At 41.2% G+C, this 23,593-nt stretch overlaps 4 protein-coding genes across 15 annotated transcripts; 1 reads left to right on the top strand and 3 right to left on the bottom strand.

The window, feature by feature from the left end:
* Positions 1-190: 190 nt before the first annotated feature.
* rdgB (retinal degeneration B) lies at positions 191-16,927 on the bottom strand. 11 transcript variants are annotated; one of them, NM_001272605.2, is made up of 15 exons: positions 16,811-16,927; positions 16,568-16,610; positions 11,522-11,892; positions 10,876-11,020; positions 10,619-10,810; positions 10,125-10,535; positions 9,537-9,868; positions 8,875-8,913; positions 8,476-8,551; positions 7,194-8,402; positions 6,984-7,121; positions 5,926-6,893; positions 5,701-5,873; positions 3,299-3,706; positions 191-3,003 (listed from the first exon to the last, which is right to left on the bottom strand). In NM_001272605.2, exons 3-14 carry the CDS (start codon positions 11,597-11,599, stop codon positions 3,634-3,636), a joined length of 3,834 nt encoding a protein of 1,277 aa, NP_001259534.1. In that variant the 5' UTR covers positions 11,600-11,892; positions 16,568-16,610; positions 16,811-16,927; the 3' UTR covers positions 191-3,003; positions 3,299-3,633. The 11 variants fall into 11 exon arrangements, with proteins under 11 accessions (NP_001259534.1, NP_001014741.1, NP_727733.1 ...); NM_001014741.3 differs by lacking the exons at positions 3,299-3,706; positions 8,875-8,913 and having other exon boundaries at positions 16,591-16,610; NM_001169280.3 differs by lacking the exons at positions 191-3,003; positions 3,299-3,706; positions 16,568-16,610 and adding an exon at positions 3,812-4,246 and having other exon boundaries at positions 16,849-16,927.
* A 1,204-nt stretch (positions 16,928-18,131) lies between these two features.
* Positions 18,132-20,133, bottom strand: Yp3 (Yolk protein 3). Of its 2 annotated transcripts, none has more exons than NM_001298299.1 (3): positions 19,873-20,133; positions 19,428-19,810; positions 18,132-19,355 (listed from the first exon to the last, which is right to left on the bottom strand). In NM_001298299.1, exons 1-3 carry the CDS (start codon positions 20,075-20,077, stop codon positions 18,681-18,683), a joined length of 1,263 nt encoding a protein of 420 aa, NP_001285228.1. In that variant the 5' UTR covers positions 20,078-20,133; the 3' UTR covers positions 18,132-18,680. The 2 variants fall into 2 exon arrangements, with proteins under 2 accessions (NP_001285228.1, NP_511148.2); NM_078593.4 differs by having other exon boundaries at positions 18,512-19,355.
* Positions 20,134-21,080: 947 nt separating this feature from the next.
* Positions 21,081-22,500, bottom strand: Rtc1. Its single transcript, NM_132691.4, has 3 exons — positions 21,596-22,500; positions 21,373-21,529; positions 21,081-21,319 (listed from the first exon to the last, which is right to left on the bottom strand). The coding sequence occupies exons 1-3, from the start codon at positions 22,406-22,408 to the stop codon at positions 21,135-21,137; spliced, it is 1,155 nt and encodes a 384-aa protein (NP_572919.1). The 5' UTR covers positions 22,409-22,500; the 3' UTR covers positions 21,081-21,134.
* A 352-nt stretch (positions 22,501-22,852) lies between these two features.
* Positions 22,853-23,515, top strand: CG32625 (uncharacterized protein). Its single transcript, NM_167381.3, has 2 exons — positions 22,853-23,095; positions 23,164-23,515. Exons 1-2 carry the CDS (start codon positions 22,919-22,921, stop codon positions 23,419-23,421), a joined length of 435 nt encoding a protein of 144 aa, NP_727732.1. The 5' UTR covers positions 22,853-22,918; the 3' UTR covers positions 23,422-23,515.
* Positions 23,516-23,593: the final 78 nt, after the last annotated feature.

The following is a 23,593-nucleotide window of genomic DNA, read 5'->3' as shown; positions in this document are numbered from 1 at the left end:
AGCTTGCAATCGCATTCGTCATTTGGTGCGATTTTGTTGAGTTAATTTATTATTACATTAGTTAGCTTGGCCATACATACATACATACATACATATATGTACATACATATGTAAAACTTATCTCGTTGAAGCTGCCCACAATTTGCAGCACCAAATGTCCATTCAAATTGTACACATATTTATTCACATAACATGTTTTATTTATTTTTCTCATTTGCAACATCAAATAGAACATTTGTTTTGTATTTTCAGTTTTTTTTTTGTTATCTTGTCATGAACCAACCGCTTCTCTTATCGATTTTCTGTGAATTGATTGACTGGTTTTGTAGCCACTCTTCTATTCACCGAAACTCGATATTTTTCTAACAAACAGCTTACATCGAAAAATATTTGTTACTGCCACATTTCAATTGGTTTACTCTTGTTATTTGTCATATTTCAATTTCAACTGTTGGCTTAAAAATCTCTTAATTTTGGGTAGGTTTACATTATATATCTATATATATATATATCCATTTTCGTGGAATCAGCTCAGCTTAATTTGTTTTGGTTTGTAATTCTTGCTTTGCTTTTATTTTTAGGATTTTGTAAATAGATTGCATTTGGCTTGCTCCTCATCTTTTTTATTTGTTTTGTTCATCGGTTTGTAGATTTTTTTTGTCAATAAATAATTTCATAGTTTGTTCGCTCTTCTTAGAATTTTTTACATACTGAATGCGTGTATTCGTTATTCCTGGACTTTTGCACTTAAGACTCGTAATTAAAATACATAACCATATGTATGTATTTTCTTATGTACGTTAATATTGTTTTCAATGTTTTATTCTTTGATTATTATTTTCTGCATTAGTCATCGTCGTTTTGTATTTCGGGGTTTTTAGCTTATCATCTAAATGGTGGGTTCTCAAAATATCAATGCAATTTCGCTCGACGCTTTATTGGCTTTGGGGATTTCTTATTGCGATAAAGGAGTGAAAAGGTCTAGTTACATAGATGTCTATAAATTGCAAAGATAAATCAAGATATGAAATATTAGAAACACTTAGAGCAAGCACTAAAATGCCATTGTGTGTGAAATTTGAATACGTTTTAGTTTTCCAGTTCTATTTCCGCAGCATATTTCTGCTTTAGGTGGGGAGTTTATATTAAACACAACACGAAACTAACAGATAATTCCAATTTTCGAAACAAATAACGATTATCTCTCGCAAAACTAAAAGTGATATGGAGCAGTTTGAAACACATAAGATAAGCTCAATTTTGCTATTCTGAGAAGTTGAACGCATTATTCATTTACAATTAGATCTAAGTTGGAAAGGAAAGTCGGCGTGGACTTATAGAAAATGTATAGCAAAAATGCCCTTAATGTACCAGCTACGTAGACAGACATAAACCCTTTTTGACCTCTATGAGTATCTGGTGTGTTATTTAATAGGAGACTTGCGTCTAAATATCGTTTTACCTCATCCTTAAATCTTGAACTACTCACTTATATAGGATAAACATTTCATAGGTCGAGATTCATCTTAAACTCTATAAGATCTTCCATCAGTTTAAAGTTTAATACTTGCTACAAAGGATAATTAAAATTGAAATACAGCTAAAAATCGACTGAAGTGGAGAATAGAGGAACGTATAGCCGGACAATACTTTAATCGGAACACTTTTTCAGTTAGCAAGCTTCAAAAAGACCTTAATTGGTAGTTGCGCTATATAAATATACAGTATATGCTTTAGGTATATATATATATATATTACTCGACTCTCATTACAACTATCGGTTTAAACTCTTTAACTTGCATTTACTTTTCAGTTTAGGAAGTATCTTAATCGCTTAACTCAACTAACTTTGGCTTAGGTAAACCTAAACGGATCGAACAGATTACAGCTGACATATACATATATATATATATTATATATATTATGTATATATTACATATATACATCTATATATCTTTTTTATTCTTAAGGTCCCAAGTGTACCTTCAATTTTGGTTAGCGTTTTCTTTAGCTTACAAGATGTGTGAGAGTTTTGTAGTTAACTTGCGTGGACAGCCCATAATTTGGGGTTTTTGCATACATAGTGGTATTATATATACCCTAGAGATGTATATATATATTATATATGTATTACTATATGGGTCAGATTCAATGCCCGTTAATCTTCAGGTCGCCTTGAGTTGTTTGTATAGGTTTTTAAGTTTTCGGCTTGATCGCGCCTCAATTCGAACTCAACTTTGGTTTTTTTGGTTTCCTTTTTTAGTTTTGGTATCACAAAATCGGGTTTTACGTTTACACAATATCCAATAGTTTCGGTTTTTTTTTTTTGTTTCATTCCGAAATGTCTTTTCTTTTCGAATAACAATTTTAGTAGAGATAAATATATATTTTTTGCTGTTTCATCATCTTTTTAAATAACTTTTGGTAGCGAAAGACTATCACAATTATGGAGATTTGAAATTTCTGGGGCCAGTTAAGAGATTGTATTCAATTTCATGAAGTTTTTGCCTTTTCGTTTGTTTTTTTTTTCTTAAGAACCGATTATTTGTATTTTTGTCAATTTTACACGCACATACACATAGATACATATATCTACTTTTAGGTTTTAATTCGGTTTACGGAAGCCGTTAATTTATACTTTTGTAGTGGTTGTTTCTCGAGAAATGCATTAAATTTGCCTTTTTTTGATTTGCAACTCCATTCGCGCTCCTCGCTCCTCATCAAGTTGTATCTATAATCATTGGGAGATCTTCGGTTTCAGTAGAGTTTGTCCTTCGTTTGTTGTACCTCTCACTTGGTTGGTTGAACTTGGTTCGCTTGCATATGTTAAACGGTTCTATATTTCGAATATATCTCTGTATATATCATTTATAATTGTATTTAGTATATAGCTTTGCGATCGGCTGTTGTTTCGTGTAGTTTCAATGTTTTTTTTTTTGTTTGTTTTAAGTGGTTTGGAAAACCATCAAACAACAGGAGGAAACAGTCTTTCTTTCCAGGTACCTAAGGATTAAATATGATACGAACGAATTAATATATCAATTGTTAGTGAGAAATGCAGATATATCATAGATAAGCGCGGCTACTAACTAAATTCCCTGGCAACTTCGAATCCTTTAAAAGTAGTCTGCATAAAGTATAAAATATTTCATACTTTTAGACACCCATTTTGAAGTCACCAGAAATTTCTAGCACCGCTGCTCGTAATTTCTATCTACTTCATAGTTTAGTAACTATAACTAGTTAATTTTCAAATATAGATATGCAATTAGAATCTGTGCTTTATATGCATACTCACCGCGTGACACATTTGACTTTTGTTAAATGTTGTACAATTGTTTTTTTTTTTCTCATTTGCAAATTTTGGTATTTGATATATATATATGTATATATTACACCATTAAACTTTCAATATATCGCGCATAGTATATAAATATATATTTATATGGTATATACACAGATGTGGCATATGGAGGCATCGGTCTTGTTGTCCATTGGCTCTAATATATATGTTTTTTTTTTCGCTATGTCGAAAGGAGTTCTATTTTGGGGTTCTGAGGACTGTGGTTTCACTTCTATCTGATGGATCGATCTATATAGCTGCATAGCTGTATCTGCATCTCTGCTGCTGCTCTAGTGGTGGCTCAGGTAGGTCTTGCGCTTCAGGTAACCACTGCGTATGGGTGATGAGAGTCCTGTCTCGTTGCTGTGTTTATCGAGTATCGATTATCGATGACAGACACGGTCGATGGCAGTGTGTGCGTGGTGTGAGGTGTGTGTGTTGGTGTGGTGTTGGATTTGTTTTTGTTTTGTTTTTTTCAGGCAAATTTTGGATATTTTTTGTTTGGAAAAAGAAAGACAGAGTTAACGTTGAGAAAGAGTTGAATTTTGGCTCTAAGATGGAAACGTTTCTAAGATCGATAATTATCGTATTTTTTTTTACCCACCTCTAGTGTGTGGGGCTTATCAATTTTGTTTCTTTTTTCACAACACCAATTAATCAATCAATAAAATGCTCAGCTAGGTATGCTTCAAAATACATAACAAAGAAACTGAAAAATTGTGTGGGGAGTGTGGGGTATATTCTAGAACACTAATTCTAACATCAATTGTCTGTAATGTTTTGTTTTTGGTTTTAACGCTTCTATCTGTTTACAAGATGCTTTAATTGTTGTTTTTCATTGCTCTAAACAATTGGTTTGCTTGAGTTGCAATTCAATTTTCATTCGTTGCTTGTTCATGCAGCCTGATGATGGTGTGTATTTGGCGTGAGGTGTATTTGTCGGCGTGGTGGGTTTTGAACAGCGTGGTGGGTTTTGAAGGCCGTGAAGCATTAAGCGATTTTTTTTTGTTTGTATTATTATTATTATTTGTTCGTATCGGTTATCCGTAAATCAAGGAACAAACAAAGAAAAGATAAAAATCGTAATCGAAACATTATAAATCATATATATACTATGTAAGATATATATTTCCAACAGGCCCATTTAACTGTACGTTTTTTTTTATTCGGCACTAAATACTGGCGCACATATTTTTTATGTTTTGTTGCATTTTGGCTTTTGTTCGCAATCAAAATAATATCATACAAATACAAATTAAGATAGTACATGAATGCAATCATAATATTAATAATAATAATAATAATCATAATAGTATATAGCTTATAGCATAAATAATACGGCATTTGTTCTACAACAAAACTTAAGAATGTAAAATAAAGTACAATACGATTCGTGAAGGACTAGTTTTGAGAAGATTGGTGAGACACAAGAAGATTGCTTCTGTTACTTTTACGCTGGTGATAAACTTAAAAACATACAAAAAAAATATGTATTTCCATCTACACATATAAGTTTCCTAGCCAGCTGGCGTGTCCTTTTCAATGGCATTCTCAATCAGTTGGGCCAGTAGGATGTGGTTGCCGCTGCTGGGACTGTTGATGTTGCTGCTGCTGGGACTGATGTTGGCCAATTGCAGCTCGAAAGCATTGCTGCAGATTGTCATGGCAAGGGAAAAGGGCATGATTAGGTAGGTTGGAACTGGAGGTTCGCGCATTGGCAAGAGATTACTCGTTCCGAAGAAGGCGCACACAACAAACATTTTAGTGGGTATGGGAATGCTGGATGGGTTACCACTGCCTCGACTCGATGGCGGAAGCGGAAAACACGGCTGGCGGACAAAATAAACGGTCATGCGACCCAGAACACAAAAACAAAAAAAAAAAACAGAGAACAACAGAAAGTCACAGAAAAATGTCTAAACACCAACAAAGCAGTTTCCAATGGAATACAGATATAATGCCTTCAGCTGAATCAATTTCACTCTATTTACAACTTTGAATATTCCATAATTTGGAAAAAAAAAACATCCTATTGTCAACAAACAGTAGCAAATATCAAGATAAATTCAATTATAAACTAACCCTGATACATTCCTTTGGTCAATATATTCTTATACAAGTTTACAAAAGCTACAACCTGCTATATGCATGTTTGCATCCTTATTTCGAATCAGCTAAAGGCAGTACACTGTGCACAAAACACATAACATTAACACACACGAATGCTTGTTGACCTATTTACACTAAACACAAACACAGGATACATATATACACAGCGAGGATCGGGCGTTACAGTGGGTGCGCTCTGTACAGTGGATCGTCTCTAGCAGCGCCAGCCAGTGGCATCAGCGTCTTACCTTCTGCGCCGCGGATTTGCGGTCTGGCCGGGAAGATTGAAGCATCCGCGTGGAATGACCATGCGGGCATTGCCCTTCGCCGGACGCGAACCACCCACAGCCTGCAAACCGGCCAAGTGGGCGGCATAGCCATCGCTAAGCACGGTGGCATTCGACTGCAGCTTCTTGCCAACCTGTGAAAGGAACGTTTAATGGCTTATAAAATAGCTGATTGTAACTGATTACCTTGCCCACGATGAAGATTTGATCGGTTCGCATGCCAACATTCGTGTAGACACTAATGTCCTTGCTGCTGCCGTAGGCGGCAGTAATTGAGATTCCATGGTTCTGAACCAAATTGTTGAGATAGGCCGTCTTGTGGCCCAATGGATCGGTGGACAGGCCGTCGGCGAACGAGATCAGGCCGTGCGGGAAGTTGTGCTGGCTCAGCCAGGACACCACGCGTTGCTGCTGCATATCCGGTCGTCCGGTGATGTAGATGAGCAGGTAGCCCAGCTCCTGCCAGTGGCGGCAAACATCGACAGCTCCGGCACGCACCTTGGGATCCCTACCCGTCACCGACATCGAAGCGGTGAAGGAGCCATCAATGCTGAAGACCACGCATTCGGTTAACGGCGGCACCACCGCCATATAGCAATCCACCGAGGTGTGATCGCCACGGACCACCATCTTAACCGGATATATACCATAGCCAAGGGATACCTGATCCGGAATGCTGTACGAAATGCGTCCATTCTTGTCCGTCACCTCGGTGCTGAGGAATGTCCACTCGCCCGCCGGCGGATCCTTCATAATGTGCACATCCACCTTTTCACCGTGCAGCGTGATCATGTCCAGGGGTCCGTACATAAATCTCGCATTCAATCGCTGCTCCCTGCCCTCCTGCACGATTACATCGTTGGCCCGATGATTGGCGGCTACATTTTTCAGCTTAACCGAGGTCCGTTTCTTAATCCACTTCTCCCTCGGCTGTCCGGGATGGAAGGAGGCATTGTCCTTGTCATCGTTTGAGCCCACAAAGGGTATGCCCTCGAATTTGCCAATCTGCCGTAGAATAAAGGCAATCACATCCGGACTCTCCCAGTAGCTGGCATGGAAGAGGTGCGGCAAGGCGTGAGCAGGGAAATTACTCAATCCCTCCGGGCAATATAATGCGTAATCCAAGCGCTTTGTGCCCCACCATTTGTTTTGCACTGCGAATAGAAATGTTTAATCAGTTAGTTGGCAATACGAATTTAATCAATTAAAGCTGCTTTCTTAGCGGGCAACTACGAGCTTCTTACGGGCATGGATCGTACTAAGCGAGACATTCTCAATCAGACCCGATATCGTGCTCTGCATGGATGCGTCCGACAAACGGCGACCAGCCAATAGGTTATTGCCATCGTTAAAGTGCTGCGGATGCGATTGAATGACCTCCACTGAAAAGGATAACAAACAGTTTCAATCAAAACTATTACAAATCCATGTGTAACTAGTACAGGAGGACTCACATAAATGCAATGGCTGTCCATTACCCAGCGGATACTTGGCGTACCGTGGGACATTGACTGGCGCCAATATAGAAAACCGGGCGCTCAGAAGCGGCTCCAGGCGCGAGGCGATCGGATCGGTTGGATGGAACAGATTGTAGACCTGGTGGCAGTTGGGCCGCGGCAGGGCGGCCTTGGCATCGTGAAGTTTCCTTGCAGCCAGCACCACAGATAGCGGCGATCCGAACATGAAGAAGTCACAGACCTCAAAGTCCAATTTGGTGGCACGCGAATCGCTGGATGAGCTGGAACGGCGTCTACGTGGCGATGGGGCAACCAGCAAACGCTTGGCATCCAGATCGGCTTCGATGAAACGCTCGTCATCGTCCAATCGCGAATTACGTGGGCTCAACGGATTGTGGGTATTTATATTTGTGGCCGCATCTCCGCCGGAATTCGAGGCACCCGAAGCCGTGCCCGGCTGGCTGCCATTCGATCGGCAGAGAGCCTCGTACGCCAGCAGCGAACCCATCGAATCGCCCAGCATGACAATCTGGCCGGAGAATCCGTGACCCTCCTCCGATTTCAAAAACTCATGGTAGACAATATTGGCAGCGGCAACCGTCTTGTTGACCGTCTCGTGGAATTCTGGCGATGCCACAGATAGTAGTGGTATAGCTCCAATGGGGACATCGGCTATATTCGGTATATCCGCCGCCGAGGGCGACGCATCAAAGGAGTACGGACTCAGGCTGGAGAGAATGCCCAGGGCGTCGGTGCATATTGAGGGGCACGGCACCATCTTGATGGTCACATGGGTGAGGAGGCTGGGATAGTGCTGTCGCATAACCGCCTCGAAGGAGCCACGGAATGTGGTCACATCGGATTTCTTGGCGGTCAGCTCGCTGGCCGCATCCAAAACGCTGCCCGCATGGACAACCAGGATCAGAATGGTTGTGGGACACGACGGTGTACTCGGCGATCCCGGCGGCGATGAATCGTGACTGCGATCCACGCTGGCCGAGGAACGTAACTGCCGCTTGTTGCCGCGCTCCGAGGCCACGCGCATCAGAAAGTCCTGATTGAATATGCTGTCCTCTTGCCGCGAGTTGCCACGCCCACCCACCGATGCTGCACTAGAGGGTCCGCCATGTGGCGGCGGACTGTCGTCGCCCTCGCCAAGCAGCTCCAGCGAGCTCCACTTGGCCAGCGAGTTCGTCTCATTGGTGTCTATGAAATGAAAATACATATTAGTTTCTCTATTATTTTAGTTTCTCTAGAATATTCATAATGCAATGCTTACCCAGGCAATCAAAGAATTCCTCATCCGAATTGGATTTGGAGTCCACTTCCAATCGCTCCATACGCCAGTTAGCCACCTGAGGTGTGCGTAAATTGAATTAATACTTGCATATAGACACAATTGTTTATTTATAGGCATGGATATATGTATATTTCTTCGAATCTGTTCTACAAAAAACGGCATCGAATGGCTAAGCTAAGCTAATGGAACTTGGCTAATCAAAAACTGCGACTAAGCAAATTACTAAGGGAATGGATGAGGGGTAGGAGGCTTTAATATGGGTCATTGGAGGTTTTATACTATCTATAATGACGCGCTATTAGCTGGGCAATTGCTAGTAATGAAAAAGAAAGAGAGAGGGCGTAAAAGGGAGCGACAGAGAGGGCGAGAGGAACTTACATGTCTGCGTGGCGCTGTCTTTGCATGCGGCTTTTTGGACTGATTTTGGATTGTTTTCGATTTAATTGAGCGAGTAATTTGGTTTATAATTTTTATATATATTTAATTTATTCGGTTTTTTTTTTATCGATTTGTGTCGTTTGTGTTGTAGTTGTTGTCGTTGGATCGTGTTGGATGGAAGGTAAATTAAAGATTATTTGGTAAGACGCAGCACATTTAAAGGACATAGCGACACACATAACACACAGAAAATTGAACACAGAGACAGAATAAAGGTGTTTTTGAATGAAAATATTGAAAACTAGATTAAAATTGAAGTTTAAGTGCAACAAAAAATTGCACATCAAACTTGAAACGCTTTGAAATTCGAATTAAACTAGTTTTGTCAAAGTTAAAGACATATTTTTCTTGCTGGATTCAGTAAGCAATTAAGTAAGATTGTTATTCTTATTCTATAGAAAACTCTAGTAGATATCTTTTAAAGTAGCCCTTTTAAATGGGAAATTTCCCTGACTTTTCAGTCATGTTAATAACAAACACACAATAGTAATTTGCATTAAGGAACACCGAACTTGTTTAAACATTCATTTGCAGAATTAACACACGAAATCCACCAAAGGACACAGGACAAAGATAATAGATAATCATCTGGCCGTGCTCACCTGGAGATCGAAGCTATGGGCAGATCCCACCGGCGAGTGAAGGGCACCCTTTGACCCGAACTTGCCCTTCTGGGCCATCTGAATACTTTGGGAGCGCGAGCGCTGCGCGGATCCGCCTTGGTTGGCTGACAGATCCACGCCCGTGCCAATGGCATCGTTCTCGTCCTCGTCGTCATCCTCCTCCTCCTCGCCCTCCTCATCCGAACTGGCCTCGGCGCTCGGCGGCTGCTGGGTGACAATAGGCGGCACAGCCGGAGCGGACTTCTTTCGCTCGCTGCCCGTTGTGGAGGCGGCGGTGGCCGCCGTGCTGACGTACGGCTCCGAGACGCTGTCTGAAATGGATGAATACGAATAATAAATACATTGATTACATTGGTTCATTTTCCAGTCGATGGATTGATGTCCGAATGAATACGAAAGGTTTCACTGCCTTTCTCAACTACATATCCTTCAAATTCAATATGTGAATGACATCATTCATTTTTTGCTTTATCTTTATGCAAACTTATACTTTTTACAATTTAGCAAGTGTATGTGGTGAGGCTGAAGTGGATGATAGGATAGTGGAGGTGGCCAAAGCGGACTGACCGTCGCTGCACTCCTCGCCGCCGCCCATTTTCTTGGCCAGCGCCAGTTGCGTCTGTCGCTCCAGCTCGCGTATATCCTCGATGGTCAAGCCGAACCACTCGTCCTGCCATGCCCACGCCTGCCGATGGGCCCGCAGCATCATCTTGCGCAGCGCCACATCGTGGATGAACTTCTCCAGCTTTGTCTGCATGCCCCAGTAGCGGAACTCCACGCGGCAGATCTTGTAGGCGGTCATCAGGGACATGTTGCGCGGTGTCGGTTGCTTTTTGCCCTTCACTTCGCGCCAATACTCCTCCAGCCAATCCTCGGCCAAGGGTCCACGGCCCGTCTTGTCCGACACAAAGTGCTTGGGATCCTCCTCCTTCACATAGTCACCGCCCCACAGCTGATCCTTGACAATGTCAATTACGTCTGCAAGAACAAAATGTGCTGATTAGATAAAATCCCCAAACAAGTAGCTAATATTATTCATTATTCGCAAAACAACAACTCACCTACGATACGATTACGCAAATCGCTTCCGGACAGCTGGAAGACATTGTCCTGATAGCCATTGTCCGGATAATAGTATGTCTCAATATCCAGCGAGAATTTCTCCACAAACGGACAGGTGTAGCGAGTCCTGGTATACGGATAGGCATTCCATGCCTCCTCCTCCACGGTTAAAGCGCTTTTCGGCAAGAGACCTGTGGCGGGCACATACGATTCATTATAGCATACAAACGTTATTAACACAAGATATTCAACTCACTTTTAATCCAGCCAGGCAGATGATTGCCCACGTGATAGATCTTCTTTGTGTATTGACCATTACCGCCGGGTCCATCCTTGTACGGCTCATTGATGATTATCTCAACGCCACTGCCCTCGCCATGGCTCTCCTCGCGACTCTTTTTCTGTGGATCGGAAATCAGTTTGGCACGATTATTATTATGGTTCTAATCAAAATAAACTGCAGTTCGTTCGATTGAGCAACATTGCGTGAATTTCCGGTGTAAACGTTTCATATATTATTGCCATTGTAAACAATTTGTAAATATGTCCAATGTGCAAAGACGAATAAACAATTCCGGGCGCATTGTACATTTTGTGACGATCAAAGATTGTATTTGAAAACTATTGAACTTTTACACCGGAAATGGCCAACGTTAAATTTGTATTTATTTTTGTTGCGAAAGTGCTTAATTTTTTTTTTAACTACTTTACACAACTATTTCCAAACCAATCAAGCGTAAGTCGAACTGCCTTTGAAAAACTATTTTTAAATCAAAGATTTAGGCTGCATATAATTTTAGATGGCTGTTTATCGATTAGGGAATTACCGAAAGTATTTAGAAGATGACTAGGCGAACTGATATTTACATATGTATAATAGGAATTGGAATAGGATTCCTCACCGCAATCATGTAGAGCTGGGCGATGCGGTACTCCTCGACGGTGAGGGGCAGCGGAATGCGGTACTCCTTGATCAGCATGTTGACACCGCGTGACTTGGGTCCTTGTCGTTGAAATGGCGGACTCCCCTCCGGCTATTGACGTTCTGCGAATGGCGCACTCTTCCGACGGTACCGACTGACTATTCCGGCGTCCTCCTTTCCGGCTGCCTCTATTGGCTCTCGTTGGCTGAGGGAATGGCAATCATCGATTGCCGCCGCTGGTCATGGCTGGATGATGTGAAGGCGCGACGCGGCTGTCGTCCGACGTTTTTTTTTTGTTTTTTGTGGCGAGGGGGGTGATTGGCGTGGGGTGGCGGCACGTCGTCTATGACCTGGTCGGAATGATGGAATTGGAAAAAACGAAGCGGGGTCAGTCAGCGGTTGTTCTATGGATAATTTTCCGGGGCCGTAGGTGTACAGGTCCAGATGTGTGTCCGTGTGTTTGTTTGTTTGTGTGTGTGTAGGTGTGCTAGAACAGTTGCTATGGCTTCTGCCTGGTGCCTATCTGACATTTAAGTGAATGGGCTCCCAGCAAACTAAAATTGCACAGCCCTATGCGAAGTTGAAATGTTCACTTCAAGGTAGGGCGAAATTTTAGAATTTTCATCTCAGTGAAGAATGAATATGTGTATTTTATATTTTGTTGTGCGATTATCTAAAAGTATATACATTTTAAGCTATTTACTGCTGCGTACTTTCAGAAATACGCGCAGCCAAATGAAAAATTAACTAATAATCCCGAAAGTTATTAGCTAATAAACACGCTGAAAAAGATTTGAAGAGCACGCAAAATGTTTTGCAAATGTAATTTAAACAGGATATAAACATTCTACTCCCCATATTCACAATCATTGGCTTTAAACAAAGGGCAAATAAAGGCCATCATTTTTAAAATAGACCACATGAGCTATATAGTGAGTTCTCAAATGCAAATTAACATTTTCTTTATTGATTTCGAATGACAGCAGCGAAATGGAATGGGCAAGTCTTTGACAAGCACTTTGGATAATCGGATGTGACCTGCGGGTGAGGGCTCTCGGGGGTTCCTTCCTTCTTTATTTTTTTTTTTTTTTCGATGCGAATCGGTGGTCAATGTCAGCGAAATGCCAACAAAAAGAAGTGATTCTCCCCCCTGATAAGGTCAAGTAAGGTACATATCGGTACATTTCACAAGGAACAGCCAAAGAACTACTAGTTCAACCTTCTTCACTCGCATGTCCCTTTGCCCATTTCGCTTTCAGTTGCATAAATAATCAATTTGTTACTTGAATGGTTGTATATTATGATAGTGATTAGAAGTTATTACCAAACTTTTGGCTCGCTTGCAATTGAAACTGGCCAAAATTCCGTTTATTGTGCATAATTGGGTTGCTCTTCTTACCTTGAACCATTTCTACTTTTCCTATCTTTTTGCTAATTGGATTTATTGTTGACTGCTGACAACAGCAATACCAACCAACCAAGCTCAGGTGGCCTGAGGGGCAGGTGGTGTGGGTATGTGTGTGTATATATATATATCTATCTATATACATAGCTATGTAGGATGTCGTCTGACGCATTTGCATCGCATTTTGACCTATAGGAATGTAGCTAAGGAGAGTGGAGGGAGTGTGGGTGAGTGGGTGGTGGGCTAATTTAGGGGGTGGAGAAATGGGCGGGCCAACACGTGTTTAAGACGAGTTCAAACGGCGATAGGGGAATTATCGTTATGACTGATAATAAAGTGATGAATTCCCGTGCAGAAATATTAATTAGTTTCGTATCAAGTAATTACAGTGGGTATTGCTTAAAGGGAACTTAACTGATCATTTTTATTAAGTGAAGAATATTTCCGCACAGAACGTTAAGTTAAAATCTAAGCTACTTGAAATTTGTCAGTATATCTATATATCTATATATTTATATTATCAAATATAATAGAATATTCTTGGGCATATAGCATATATATATTCTTAAACTACAATTAAACCTCTTAACTACGTAGCCCCACTGTGCTTACAAGCTGTGAACTTCCATTGCTAATGACCTTCATTAGACTCCTAATCTGTTTAGATCTTATCGCGTATTTATCTCGACCACAAATTTGTCCAGCTCCTCATTAAGTGCTATTGTATTCCCCCATCCAATTTATGGATCCCAAAGGAGCTTACTTTTTAATTGGAGCTTTTGTGTTGGTCGAAAAGGGGGGAATGGGGATTTTGTAAATTGATGTAAGTGGCACTTAGCATGCAAACTCAACACTCAACCATGTTGCGCAAAAGTTTAGATTTCCCTATTTACTATGAGATTAAGAAAAACAAGCTACAGAATATCTAATACATAATACAATACATTCATTCTATATGAAATTACTAAAAAGAAGCTTTTGATATATGTAATTATATTATGGCATAGTTTCATTAGTTTGTAGTTATATATGGTTTGATCCTAATAAGATCTGGATAGACATTGTTGGGGAAATGGGGGAGGGGGCGGGATGTTCTAGATGCTAAAATAAGAGGCACAATAAAGGAGGGCCGTCAATCAATAATTATTGGGCACAGCGGGCAGTGGGGGAAGGGGAAACGAACACAGACATGCACATGTTTATGTCATGGCAGTTACATGGCAGGCCGTAACGAATCGTAAGCCCCAACAATATGGCCACCGCTTTAGGCCCCCTTCCCCCTGCCATGCCACGCCCCCTTTTCGCCTAGCACTCTCCACCCCCCGTTAGCCTCCACACATCACCATTTTTCTGTTTTTTTTTTTTGCCTCCTTAGCATAATTACATTTTGTGACACAGAAAATGCGCCAACAGATTTTCTTTGCTACACTGGGTCAAAGGTTATCGAAAGTGTGTCCTATATATAAGAAAAACAGATAATTTCATAACGAAAACATGTATCTTCCACTGTTTTAAAGTTGTGAAACAACTTTTTTGGTGTAAAAAATTTCTGTTAAGCTAGCGAAAGTAACAATGTGCAGTTAGCACTATATGAAGAATGCTAGGTTTTGTTTACAACTGCAATTACTTTTCCCAATTTAATATTCATATGTATGTACATTTTTACGACTTTTAGAGAACACAAGTAAAGTTCATATAAGAAGAAAGCACCTGCAGTTAAAAGTGATAAGAAATGTTAATATTCACGATGAGAAAAAACTTTGCAGCGATAAGATTTATTACAATGGAGCTTCCTTTATGGGGCTTATAAAAAAATGGACATTATTTACGATTCGCTTAAAGTCTTCTTATTTGGCGGGGGGCATTCGAGAAATCTAGACTAGAAAACACCTTTTTTTTTAAATGATATAGCAGCCCGGAGATGAAAAAGCGGCCCACTGTGCATCAATAAACAAATTACAAACGCACACATGTGCTGGCTATAAAAGATCCGGCCAAAGTGCACGTAGCCTTCAATGTGGTTGTTTATGATGTATTTTGTCATTTAAAAAATTTTTGTTTATGATGTGACCAAAGGGTAAAGCAAGGGTATGCACACGGAGAAAAGTAAGAGCAATATCACAAATATTTTCATTCATTAATATTATTAAAATATATTAACACAATGCACATTTTATCCATGTCCACTCTGATATTTAAATTATTTTTAAGATTGCTTGATATACTTTTCTCTCCGTGTAAAATCATAAGATGAAGATGGGTAAAATTCCACGCTTTTATGCACAAAACCATTTTTGTTATTAAGTCTGCCAGACAGAAGCTCAAATAGTGAAAATAGAGGAAATAAATTTGCGCAATTGTTGCAACATCAAAAACGCCAAACTGATAAATAAATTGCCATGGTAATTGACCAAGCAATACAATAAAAAAAAAGGTGTAGAAAAATGTGCAAAAAAAGGTAATAAAACGAAGAAAAGCAACAACAACAGAAAACGCACTCAAGCGGAAATAAATGAACGCGAGACAGAGACAGAAATAGACGGGTTGGGATGCAAAGAAAGCAAAGGTTGAAAGAAAGCCTATTAAATCCGAGTCTCAAGTTTAGTGAGCTAAATTAGACGGAAAAGAGCAAGAAAAAAAGGTCACGTACTCTCTCTTTGGCTCTCACCCACTCTCCCCGTCTCGCTCACTCCTTCGTGCACACCTGTGGCACGCTTTGTGCTTATTAATAATTTATAAATACAATAAGCAGCAAAAATAAGAACACAACAAACGTATTTCTTGGGTTCATCTCAAAAAGGGCCTATATAATAATATTTATTTTGTACAAAGATATCTTTTATAGACTCATTTATGAAAAATGTACATTCCTAAAAATATTAATCATAGGAAATTCATAATTTCTAAGATTAAAGACTTTTTTTCAAAAACCAATGGTTATAAATTCCAGAGCAGTGCTTTCGAATAAATATTTTTATTTTTCATCTGAGTTAAGTTCCTATTTTTTTAGTATAATGAAATGTGTAAAAAATTATTTATGGAACATTAACCAAAAAAAGTTATTTTTTATGAACTCATAATGAAAACATTTCTAACAATATTATTCTTAAGAAATTTATCATTTTTAGATTAAAGCATTTTTTTAAAGAAATAGTTATAAATTAATATTTTTATTTTTAATTTGACTTAAATTCCTTAAAAAATACTTTAAAAAATCAATCATTAAGATGGCTATAAAAGACTTTTTAAAACGCTGAACTGTAATAAACTTTATCCGATTTATAAAAGTGCAAAAGTACCAAACATAACAAAACAAAGCTTTACGTGAAAATTACGCATGGAAAATTCTTATCACAGACTTGTTGTTGTTTGTAAAAGAGAGCAAAAGCGTGAAACAGGAAGAGCGGTGGGAGAGAGCTAACGGGACCTTGAGACCTGGCCACAGCCAACACACACACACTTACACAAACGCGACGCAGCTTACGCATTTACGCAGCTGCCACCCACACACACACACACACGACAACCGAAGTATCCTTAACTAATTTTACGAATTTTGTTGTAAACTATTCCATTTGTTACAAACAAAGGTGAAAAAAGAGCAGCAGTGGAAAACGTACCAACTTTCGGCGGGCCAACTCACATTATTATCATTGCGGGCAGCTGGACAATTAACAACAAAAGAGTAAGGTCCAAAGCGCAAAGGAGAAAAAAAAACAACGAACAACGCACAACAAAATATAAATATACAGTGGATATATGCTGACTCGATTGGGCGATTAATACAATTTATCTATTCATTTTCTTCGGGGCGCTTTTCCAGGCCGCAGATGAAAAATGTTTTCAGCGTTGTTGCTGCTTGCCTTGCGTTTGCTTATTTCTTTTTGCAATCAAAACGTACACACTGAAAAAAAAACAGCGTGCGCTGCGCGGCGGCAAAGTTGCGATTGCGACTCGGCTCGCGTTTGATTCCGAACTGAAGTAAGATGAACCAAACCGAAATGAACTGAACGGAACGCCGAACGCTGAACTGAACGAACGCCGAAAAGCAAACGAAGCTAAAGCAAAAGCAAAGCCAAGAGAAATGAGCGGAGAGAGCGAGGCGTTCCGAAAATGAGTATCACCGCAAAATCGCCAGACTCATAAAAAGTATACTAGTATATACATAAATACATATGTATGTATGTACATATTTGCAATCTGGATAATTTTTGCTTAGATATTAAAAAACTATTTCTACATTACATATACATACATGTTTTAAGTACATTTTAGAAAAGGACTATTTAAGGACTAATTAAATAACAAAAAAGTTAAAACGCCACCGTTTCTGAAAACGGTCAGTTCAGTTCTCAATTCTCAACTGACGATTCGCGGAAAACCCCTTACTTTATTTGTGCGCAACAAAAGCGCGCGAGAAAGCGTCACTCTCACTCTCTTTGCCTTTCTCTCCTTTTGCGGGGACACTCAGCTGGCTAGGCTGAAAAGGGGGGGTTTCGTAAATTGGATTTATGCATATCGGCCAATGAATAATATACAGTAATTTCTGCAAGAAACTCGGATGGCCAGAACCCCACAAAATGCCAACGTCCCGGCGTCCTTGTGCGCTCTCTTCTGGAGAAAAGCAGCGAGAGCAAGAGCTTGCCAAGCCCAAAAAGAAGAACAAACGCTGAAGGGCAAATAGTGAGAGAGAGAGAGAGAGAAGACGCTCTAAGTGTACGGTAAGAAGATAAGCTTAACGGCGCATTCCGTTCGGTCAGAGTCAAAGCAAACATGTCACGACATGCACAAACAAAAGACGCCAACTGTTGTCATTCCGCTCCTGTCACTCCAGCTCCCTATCTCGCTCTATTTTCGACTCTGCTGTTTTCGCTGCCCTTTCTAGTTTGTCTATTGCATTTGATAAAGTTCAACTTTGACATTTACACCGCGCATGTCCCAAAACTGTAAGGAACAATTGAGTTTACACAGGTTGCCCAGTGATTTTTGAACGAGTAGTCACTAACGATAAACCGAATGCAAATTTTAATTGAGTGCACATCAAATGGCAACGGACACTAGTTGCCTCACTCTCACTTCCGCCCACTCAATGCATCCATCTCCTTGTGCGTATTTCCATCCCAACTTCGCAATCCTGTTAAGCATCTAGGGTGCTAGTAAATACCAAGCTGCACAGTTTTCTAAATTTTGATTTTTATGAGTTATTCCTAATTTCTTTTCAGTTTATTTATTATCTACATTTTCTTTCGTGTACCTTTCATTAGGTATCATAATTGTATTTTAGGCACTTTTTGTTTGCTTTATTTATCGTGTTGTTTTTTGGTTAAGCATCTGCTTAAGATCACCTGTGATATATGCATTTATCTTTTTATTATTAGCTCATTTAAGTTGTTTGGCCGATTTACTATGTTAAATATGTATATTTTCGGAAATTTTTCTATTTACTTCAGAAGGGGTGCCTAAAAATGTGCCCAGCAAATTCTTGTGTGTGTTTTTTAATACCATAAAAGTTAGAATCCAATCCAGAATAACCATTGCTATTGCTATTAAAAAACTTGACTTTTCGAAAATTTGCAGCTTTTATTTTTATGGGATTTTATAGATTTTTCTTTTTTGATTGTTTGATGAAACTTCTAAGCTAAACTACGCATTCCGGGTTTTTATTTTCTGATTATCAGAAAGTGCGTGACGATCGAACGTCCCTGGTAACCAGGGGGCGTGGCCATGGGCGCTCTAGTTCTGGGCGTGGTGCATGCCATGGTAGGCGGCCTGCTTGTGGGCAGGGCTGCGCTGACCGAAGGGGCTCTTGGCGTTGACCTCCAAGATGTAGTCACCGCGCAGATCGTAGTCGATCTGGAGACCCATGTAGGCGCGCTTGCCAAAGCCATCCTGCTCCTTGTACTGCTTCAGCGAGTTGGCCGGAACGGCGGGGAAATTGCGCTCGCTACCGGGACGCACAGACTCGGCAAAGTAACGGGTGGCACGGGCCACAGCCTCGATCACATTCTCGGAGCCGGGAACACCGGTGGACGGTCCGTTGGGGTAGAAGTCAACATCGCCGCAACGGATGGGCGTGCCCATGGCGAAGGTCGATGTGTGAATGGCATCAACGAAGTCAGCATCGCCGCGGGACAGACCACCCAGGATCTGGGGACGCTTGGACAGCACCTTGGCGGGATCCAGACCGGTGATGCGGCGCAGCTTGTGTCCGGTTTGGGCGGTGTACTTGTTGCCAGCAGCTCCGGCCACATGGGCGCTGATTCCCTGGCCGATCAGATGGATGATCTCCTGGGGCACACCCTTGTTGGTCAGATCGATCAGGGTCTGGCCGATCATGGCGCCGGTGTTCAGAACATCCAGCATCGCGTAGCGTTTGAAGTTGGTCAGGGTGGAGCCGAGGTCAATGATCTGCAATTTGAATTTCATAAATATCCATATGTACACGTTTAATTATGAAATATAGGAATGCGACCAACTTACGATCAAATCGCCGCTGGCAGCCTTGGCGGATTTCCATTGGTCAGCGGCCTCCTCGCTGCTGGTGTAGTCGTAGTCGCTGCTCTTGAGCTGCTGCTGCTGCTCCTGGGCGTTCTTCTGCAGCTGCTGGAGGTTGTACTTCTGGACGTAGGCCTGGATCAACCTGCGCATGGCCTTCTGCTGAGCGGGGCTGGTCTTGGGCAGACCAGTCAGGACAATGGTGACCTCATCCTCGCCGAATCCGGGCTGTGCCTTGGCCGTCTCCACATAGTTGTTCAACTTGCACTCAACCTTCTGTCCATTGGACTTGATAATCCAGACGGGCACATTGCTCGGGCTGGGCACAAAGCTGGGGGTCAGATCGTGCTTGATTTGGCCAACGTGGTCTAGGTGTGATTCACAAGGAGGTTATCTCTGGAGATTTCCAGCAACATCGGTTTCTACTCACAGATCTTCTCGATCACCTTGGCGCCCTGCTCCAGCGGCTGATTCTCCAAACGCTCCCAGGTGATGTCGTTGAGGGAGGGCACGTTCTCCAGCTCGGTGGCGGTCAGCCACTTGGTCGGCTTCAGTCGGTCATTGGAGGCATCCTTGGAGGCATGGGCCGCCACCAGGAGGCAGGTGGCCAGCAGGCAAATCCTTAGACTCATCATTTTGGTGCAAATCCGGAATTGAATCAGATCAGGCCAAACGCTAAACGACGTTTGATGGCTTCCTTCAGCCCCATCTCTGGCTTATATAGCTCAGATTCCAGATAGCGCACTGCCAGCGATTTTCTGCTGACCACCAGGAAGTCGTCGTCGTCGTCGTCGTTGTCGTCGTTGTCGGCTGTCTAGGCTTCCAGTTTTTTCCCCACCCCTTTCGTTCTGCTGATCTGTCGCCGGTGTATAAAGTGCAAGTCAAGGGAAAATTGATTGCAAATAGCCGGATTTATTTCACATGTGTGTGTGTTTGCCAACCATTTAGTTCTCTTATCGCACTAAGGTTTTTGAACCTCTTCACACTTGGCAAAAAATGGGCAAAAAAAAATCCATTCATAAAGTGTTAAGATTTAGATTATTGGAAAATCGTTGACCACTAGTAGTATTGCATCGTGATATATTTGTATCATCACTATCATTTGGTTTTAACGACACTTACAGATTTATGCATATAATTCCCAAAGTAATGCAAATTTTTGTTCTCTGCACTTAAAATGTATTCTAGTACGGATTGATTGAAACAACTTGTGCAGATCCCTTGATTAGAATTGAACTAGCAACAAACTTGCAACACCTGCGTCAAGTGAGGAACTGGTGTGACCCGGCATTGACCTCCAGCGATTGGAAGCCGGCCAAATTGGAATCAATGACCAGCCGCCAGGTGAATGCATTATATTTATATATGCAAAAGCATAGCAACTGCTAAAATGATGAGCTCAATCAAAACATAGGCAGCAACATCACCAAAAAGATTAATATATATTATGTTTGTGTCTGCATCAATAACAATAATGCTCCTGCTTAAGTTGCATAAAATTGCATTGCATAAAAAGGAAGGAATTGTATGGTAAAAAAAAAGGTAAACATAATATTTAGGCTATTAATCACACACACTTTACTCTACATTTGATTACTATACGTTACATAGTAAAATAAATGTAATATTTAATATGTTATACAAAAAAAATATATAATGTTTATTCTTACAAGTTTTAGCCTAGAGAACCGTTTATATAACGCGCTTATTTATATTTGTGTAGCCAATTCCAACACATGCCATAAGAACCTTCTGGGCACCGCGCACATTCTCCGCTTCGTCCTCGTCCTCCGCCTCGGGATTCTCCAGCTTGAAGGTGATCGAGAAGAAGTCGCGCAAATGTTGCAGAAAGTGAACGGTGTAATTGGACAGGGCACCTGTAATCAACATTATAATCAAACATGATTCAATTACATTCTTCAGCACATACCGGTGAGGAATTTGGAGACATGCTTTTGCCCCAGTGCTATATAGAGTGCCGCCAGCCATTGATAGCTGGAGTCTACACAGCCACCGCGATAAATCTCGTCTAGCAAACGCAGTGCCACCTCCTTGCCCAGATTCTCGGGTATGGATGGTGTATCCTCCTGTAAAGAAATTACAAGATAATACTATAAAACTAACTACTCCATAATGGCTTTCAGGCTACTCACCGACTCCTCTCTTGTGTTGGAACAGCAATCGGCGGCGAAGCACACACCGTCCGTAGTCTCGGCAATCAGACAGATGCCAAATCCGGGCGAATTACCCGACATCTTGCCTTTGTTCTGATCTGTGTAAATATAGACATCCGGCAGGAACTTTAGCATGCATCCCTTAGCCGCCTCCACGGTGCGATTGGCCATCGCCGGAGAGACTTTGCAGGCATAAACAGTGCCCCGAATGCGTTTAACCATGCCCTGTGACTGAAATTGTATGGCACGCAGGCTCTTTCGCACCGGACACCTGAAGATGATCTCTCCGCCGCCCAGCGGAGCAACTCCTCGGCGCACAACCTTGAGTTCGAGGCCCTCGTCGACTAGAAGGAATCGCTTGAGCAGGGATAGAGCTGCACCCTTGATGTGGTCCACGGATGGCGAGTCCTTGCTATTGGTCACACCGCGCAGGGTGCACTGTAGCGGACTCTTGCAAAATGGACCCAAGGCTATTAGGGCGTCCAGATAGTAGCCAATGCCACGCTGGACACAGCAATCATGATTTAGCTGACCGCCATGCAGTAATCCTGGTGAGAACATGACACTCGTGCCGGCGGGATTCAATTCGATCTTGGTTCCATTGGTGATTTTATCAAGCAGGCGAATTAAACTTATCTCGTACTCCCGCAGACCGGGTGCCGTTTCGTCCTCCGAACGGATTTGGCTGATCTTCACCGGTTTGCCGGACAGGCAGGCGAGGATTAGGCGCTGCTTGAGGAAGTTGCTGCCGCGGTAAATCAGGCAATTGCCCTCCTGGGCAATGGGCGGCATTTTATAGGCTCTAAACGCACCAATAAATCAAAGAATTTAGCAAATTGATCGGCGCACGTGCGTTAAAAGAGGTAAACAACGTCTATCGCCGGACTATCGGTTATCGATATAGAACACAGTATGGCAGCGCTCCTTAGGGCTGTCAAGTGTTGGAATTATCGCATTTAGTAAATAACATAATAAATTATTTACAAATGAATATATTTCAGAATGCATTTTTATAATTTACACAAGCACTGCAAACAATCGAACGTTTGTATTTTTATATTATTATTTTAAGAAAAAAAAATACTGCAAGCTTCTATTAAAAATACCAAACGCTGTAGGAGATTTGAATAGAATTGTTGTTGCGAAATTCTCTGCTCATTTTGAAAAAAATACTGCAAGCTTCTATTAAAAATACCAAACGCTGTAGGAGATTTGAATAGAATTGTTGTTGCGAAATTCTATGCTCACTTTGAAGTTGACGAAGGGGAAGTTCGCAGAAGGCGAACAAAACTAGTTGTAAAAATGTCTGCGGATCCAAAACTTTATGAATATGTCAATTGTCCCAACTCTAGCTCGCATTTGGTAATGCTGTTTAAAATGCCCTACCATTTGCCGCTTTGTGCCAAGAAATTTCCATCGGACGAATTAGCTCGCTGTCCATATAACAGAACCCATATGTACCCTATTGCCGATATATATGTAGGTTATGAATATATATTATATGTATGTAAGCAAATATTAAATTCAATTGTTTATCCCATTTGCAGGAACATATCATCAAGTGCCCGAGCTACTTACGCGAGGAGAGCCACAGCGACGCAAAAGAAGATGCCAAGGACTGTGATGCCAAGGAAAGTGATGCCAAGGACTGGGATGCCGACCCGCCGGTTTCGACATATGATCCGAATATCCACTGTGAGAAGAACCCTATCATTCGTCGTCTGCACGGAGCTACGCGCTCCTCTCGCCGGGCATTCCGCGAAAAGGAACGCAAGCGATTAATGGATTTGAATACTTTTCCTTAATCTATGAACATACTTACTTACTTACATACATCATATGAATACATACATATACATATACAACATACATACAAATAAACATATTTCATACATTTCGAAAAAGGAGCGTTTTATGTTAGCATAGATCAGCGTTTATTTAAAAATGTATTCAAATTAAAAATTAATAAGAGTTAAT

Source organism: Drosophila melanogaster, chromosome X (genome assembly GCF_000001215.4).
Source record: "Drosophila melanogaster chromosome X".
NCBI classification, from domain to species: domain Eukaryota; kingdom Metazoa; phylum Arthropoda; class Insecta; order Diptera; family Drosophilidae; genus Drosophila; species Drosophila melanogaster.
This window is presented reverse-complemented; position numbering and strand designations above follow the sequence as displayed.

Coding starts and splice junctions, on each gene's coding strand:
- CG32625 (NM_167381.3), top strand. CDS start 22,919: ATGTCTGCGGATCCAAAACTTTATGAATATGTCAATTGTCCCAACTCT. Junction 23,096..23,163: donor ACCCTATTGCCGATATATAT/GTAGGTTATGAA, acceptor TCCCATTTGCAG/GAACATATCATCAAGTGCCC.
- Rtc1 (NM_132691.4), bottom strand. CDS start 22,408: ATGCCGCCCATTGCCCAGGAGGGCAATTGCCTGATTTACCGCGGCAGC. Junction 21,530..21,595: donor CCAACACAAGAGAGGAGTCG/GTGAGTAGCCTG, acceptor ATTTCTTTACAG/GAGGATACACCATCCATACC. Junction 21,320..21,372: donor TGTCTCCAAATTCCTCACCG/GTATGTGCTGAA, acceptor TGTTGATTACAG/GTGCCCTGTCCAATTACACC.
- Yp3 (NM_001298299.1), bottom strand. CDS start 20,077: ATGATGAGTCTAAGGATTTGCCTGCTGGCCACCTGCCTCCTGGTGGCG. Junction 19,811..19,872: donor CAAGGTGATCGAGAAGATCT/GTGAGTAGAAAC, acceptor AATCACACCTAG/ACCACGTTGGCCAAATCAAG. Junction 19,356..19,427: donor CTGCCAGCGGCGATTTGATC/GTAAGTTGGTCG, acceptor TTCAAATTGCAG/ATCATTGACCTCGGCTCCAC.
- rdgB (NM_001272606.1), bottom strand. CDS start 11,599: ATGCTGATCAAGGAGTACCGCATTCCGCTGCCCCTCACCGTCGAGGAG. Junction 9,869..10,124: donor CGGCGAGGAGTGCAGCGACG/GTCAGTCCGCTT, acceptor CATCCATTTCAG/ACAGCGTCTCGGAGCCGTAC. Junction 6,894..6,983: donor GCTTAGTACGATCCATGCCC/GTAAGAAGCTCG, acceptor TTCTATTCGCAG/TGCAAAACAAATGGTGGGGC.